The sequence below is a fragment of the Sarcophilus harrisii genome, chromosome 6 (genome assembly GCF_902635505.1).
Source record: "Sarcophilus harrisii chromosome 6, mSarHar1.11, whole genome shotgun sequence".
NCBI classification, from domain to species: Eukaryota; Metazoa; Chordata; class Mammalia; order Dasyuromorphia; family Dasyuridae; genus Sarcophilus; species Sarcophilus harrisii.
In genome coordinates this window covers 251,016,710-251,021,334 of record NC_045431.1, presented here as the reverse complement: position 1 = coordinate 251,021,334, position 4,625 = coordinate 251,016,710, and the positions used below count along the sequence as shown (strand labels likewise).

Sequence of the window (4,625 nt, the reverse complement as noted above, 5' to 3'; positions counted from 1 at the left end):
GAATTTTCTCTAAAACAAATGTCAATTATTTTCTCTTTGAGCCAACTCTGATGAGAGTAAGATACACACAATGTTCCTCCCCCTCTCTAAATTCCCTCAGATATGATAAGTTTCCTTTGCCTCTTCTTGGGATGTGGTTTCCCTCTTTTTATCCCTCCTTTCCACCTTATTCTGCCATCATCCCTTTTCCATATCTACTTCCCTTTTTATGTTATATCAGGAAAATCAAATTATACATGTATTCTTTTTGTATATCCACAACAGAAATACAATTGTCAAGAGTTCCTTTTATGTTTTCTGCATCTCCTGAGTCCTATGGTTGGAGATCAAATTTTTTGTTTAGTTCTGGTTTTTTCCTCAGAAACAAATGGAATTCATTTGTTTCATTAAATGTCCATCCTCTTCCCTGGAAGAAAATGCACAGCTTAGCTGGGTAGTTTTTCTTGGCTGCATCCCAAGTTCTTGTGCCCTTTGTAATGTCAGATTCCAGGCCCTTCAATCCTTTAATGTGAAGGCAGCCAGATCTTGGGTGATCCTTATTGTGGCACCTTGGTATTCAAATTGTTTTTTTTTTTTTTTGGCTGCTTGTAAAATTTTTTCCTTAATCTGATAGTTCTGAAATTTCGCCACAATATTCCTTGGGGTTTTTATTTTAGGGTCTCTTTCAGAAGATGTTCAATGAATTCTTTCAATGCCTATTTTACCTTCTGATTCTATTAAATCTGAGCAGTTCTCTTTGATGATTTCTTGTAAAATACTATCTAGGCTCTTTTTTTCATCATAATTTTCAGAAAGCCCAATAATCTTCAGATTATTACTCCTAGATCTATTTTCCAAGTCTGTCATTTTTGCAAGTAGATAATTCATGGTTTTTTCTAGGTTGTCATTTTTTTGGTTTTGCTTGACTGATTCTTGCTGTCTCAATGAATCATTCGTTTCTATTTGTTCAGTTCTAATTTTTAAAGAATTATTTTCTTCATTAGCTTTTTTTACTTCATTCTGTATATGTCCAATTGAGTTTTTAAATGAATTGTTTTGCTCTATGGAATTTTTTTCCATTTCACTATTTTTTTTAGTGAATTATTTTCTTTTTCCAATTCACAGATCCTATTTTCTTGAGAGTTCTTTGTCTTTTCCAATTCACAAATCCTACTTTCTAGTGAATTATTTATTTTTTTCCAATTCACAATTCTTACTTTCTTGAGATTTTTTTACTTTTTCCAATTCACAAATTTTGTTTCCCTGAACTTCCTGGGAATTTTTTATCTTTTCCAATTCATATTTCAGGAAGTTGTTGCTCTCTTGTAAGGCTTCTCTTTCCTTTCCCCATTTATCTTCTAACTCTCTTTTGAGACTTTTAATGGTCTCTTCTATGAGAGCATCATGTAAAAGGGGACAGGGATTCTGCTCACTTCTCTTAGCAATAGTTAATATAGATATAGAATAATGGAATCATCATTGAATACACATATGAAAATTTATCAAAAGGCATATATATGCCAGTTAGAAATTCATGGTATTATTTTCATGATCTAATAATTCAAGAATTAGATAAATGTATGTTAGCTAAGGTGATGAGGAAATGTCATGTAGAGGAAAAAGTAAAGTTGGGACAGGGCTTGAGAGCTGATGACTGATAATGAAAGATGGTTATGAAAAAAATTTTTTATAGAAGAAAACAAAACATAAACATAGTTTAAAAGCACTAACATAATAAGATACATAAGCCCAGGACTATTTGGGGAAATTAATAAAGTAATCAATCTATTCTCTTTCATATTTTATGTAATAGGTATGGCTTTTGGTGTCTGGAAAGAAATGTCTTTGTAAATAAAATCTTAACTATGGAATGGTGTGATTGATAGCACATATGAAATTTAAGGTGATTTTTAAATTTTTTACTAGATGACATTTCTTATATCCATATTTCCAATCAAATATTCAAAAAAGAAAGTGAAAGAATTTTAGCATATACTCTGACAACATAGGACATGAAGATGATAGAAAATTAACACTTAGAAGTATCTTTGAAGAATAGAACATTAAAGCTACCTATAGATGGGAAGACTCAAAGAAAAACTGTAAAAGTTAAGAGTGATGTGTGAGGTCATTAGAACAACACCTTCTGTACCTCCCACTTTCTATATTTCTAAGTTATAAACTAAGGCCTAGGGAAAAAAAGTTATTTTGCACCTTCTGCATTCAATATTTCCACAGCCAGAAGACTCTGACAATGGAAAGAAGCAATGCTACATTTGTGGTGGAATTCATTCTCCTGGGATTTTCTGACCTTCCTAACCTCCGAAGTTTTCTTTTTGGAACATTCTTAGTCATCTACTTGTGTATACTTATAGGAAATGGCCTGCTCATTTTTATAATTAAGACGAATTCTACTCTTCAAACCCCCATGTACTTTTTCCTTGGAAACTTTTCCTTCTTGGAAATCTGTTATACATCAGTAACTCTCCCTAGACTACTAAGGGATATTTGGACTCAGAAGGGAAACATCCCATTCCTGTCCTGTGCTTTGCAAATTGGCTTCCTTTATGTTCTAGGAATTGCAGAGTGCTTACTCCTTGTTGTGATGGCTTATGACAGATATGTAGCCATCTGTAAGCCTCTTTACTATCCTCTCATCATGAATCACAAGGTGTGTGTCCAACTGGTGATTGCTGCCTGGATCGCAGCAATGCCAGCCCAGATAGGACTCACATACCAGATTTTCTCTCTGAACTTTTGCGGTCCTAACAAACTCAATCATATTTTCTGTGATGCCTCACCACTGTTGGAAGTTGCCTGTGGGGACATATATCAAAAAGAAATCTCTGTCCACATCACTGCTCTGTTTTTTGTCATGATTCCCTTTCTGATGATACTCATATCTTATCTTAAAATCATAGTCAACATCCTGAAGCTGCCATCAACTTCAGGGAAATCCAAAGCCTTTTCTACCTGTTCTTCTCACCTTCTCACCGTATTTTTATTCTTTGGTTCTATTAGTATCGTGTATTTGCGTCCCAAATCCAGTCAGTCAGCTAAATCTGACAAACTCTATGCTGTTTTCTATACTATTGTGACTCCAGTGTTAAATCCCCTAATATACAGCCTGAGGAATAAGGATGTAATTGTTGCACTGAAAAAACTCCTTCCAAAATCATTTTATTCACAAACCAAATAGTCACATCTAAATATATGTATATATTAGTTTTGCTCTCCATTTCTCCCATTGCTACTAAGAATAGATTGCTGTTCTTTCATAAGACATCTACAACATACTTGGAAATAAAGTCAAGGAAATTATATTTAAAGATACCTACCACCTGTCTGCAAGATCTAGTTTAGTTTATTAGACCTTCACTGAGTTGATTAAACTGTCTTTTACCTCATGTTGTGACTATTATAAACAGAATCAGCAAGTGTAACCTCAATATATTTTGTTCTATTGTCTTAAAAATATTTGTAACCTCAATGTGTTTTGTTCTATTGTCTTAAAAATATTCAAATCTATACCTTTTACTCACAATTTACTTGTTTAAATCCTGATCACTTTATGTGTATATGACTGCATATATAATTCAAGTAACAATTTAAATGCTTACTATGTGCCAATGATGGTGCTAACTGCCAGACAAACCCTGTCTTCATGTTGGACAATCCCTGCCCTCAAGAAGGTTAACATAGAAAGAAGGAAGAAAAAAAAAAGTTAAATTTGGGCTAGAAAGCAGGCTAGGCTAAGATCTCATTAGAAATGGGAGCATGATATTCCATGGAGTTTTACCTGAGTTAAGCTGTTATTGAGGAAAATAAAGTGGAAGAGACAGAGACAGATAGAGAGACAGGGACAGAGAGAGACAGAGAGGAACAGAGGGAAGGTTAGAGACTGAGGAAAGAGGAACACAGGGAGGGAGAGAAGAAGGAAGGGAAGGGGAGAAAGATAAGACAAGGTAAGATAGATTTTTATATCTGTGTATTATTTCTTCTTTGATCCAATCCTGATGAGAGTATGATTCAATTGATGCACATTGCACAACATCTCATCTTTATTTCTACTCCAATAAATTTTTCATTCCTCTTCATCTAATATAATTTACCCCATCCTACCTCTTCTTTCCTTCTGTTTCCAATTTCCTCCTTTTATTTATCCTTTGTGCTTTCTGTCATATTCTTAAATTTATCTTGTACCTATAACATATATATATATATATATATATATATATATACACACACACACATACATTTATATATACATATACACATATGCAATTTCACTGCTTAACTTCACTAAATCTGCTATGTTTTCTTGCATTTTTTAAATTGCATTTTTAGATTTATTTTAGGTATCAATATCAGCGATCAAATGTTTTGTTTAATTCTAGTCTGCTCTTTTTGAAATTTTGAAATCCTTATATTACCTTTAATGACCATTTTCCTTCCATGAACTCTTATGCTTAATTTTTCAAGGAAATGAATTTTAGTTTTAACCTTAATTCTTTTTTTTTTAGAATATCATCTTCCAAGATTTATTGTTTTATCTTTTCTAATCCTTAACCTTTGCAGTTGCAAAGTAAATGATGATTGGGACTTCCCAATATATGCATTGCTCCTGTCTGGCACTCTCTAATATG

The 4,625-nt window shown here is 33.1% G+C and overlaps 1 protein-coding gene across 1 annotated transcript; it reads left to right on the top strand.

The window, feature by feature from the left end:
- The first annotated feature begins 2,158 nt into the window (after positions 1-2,158).
- On the top strand, positions 2,159-3,178 carry LOC100915115 (olfactory receptor 10AG1-like). Its single transcript, XM_023506696.2, has one exon. It carries the CDS (start codon positions 2,234-2,236, stop codon positions 3,176-3,178), a length of 945 nt encoding a protein of 314 aa, XP_023362464.2. The 5' UTR covers positions 2,159-2,233.
- The last annotated feature ends 1,447 nt before the right edge of the window (positions 3,179-4,625 follow it).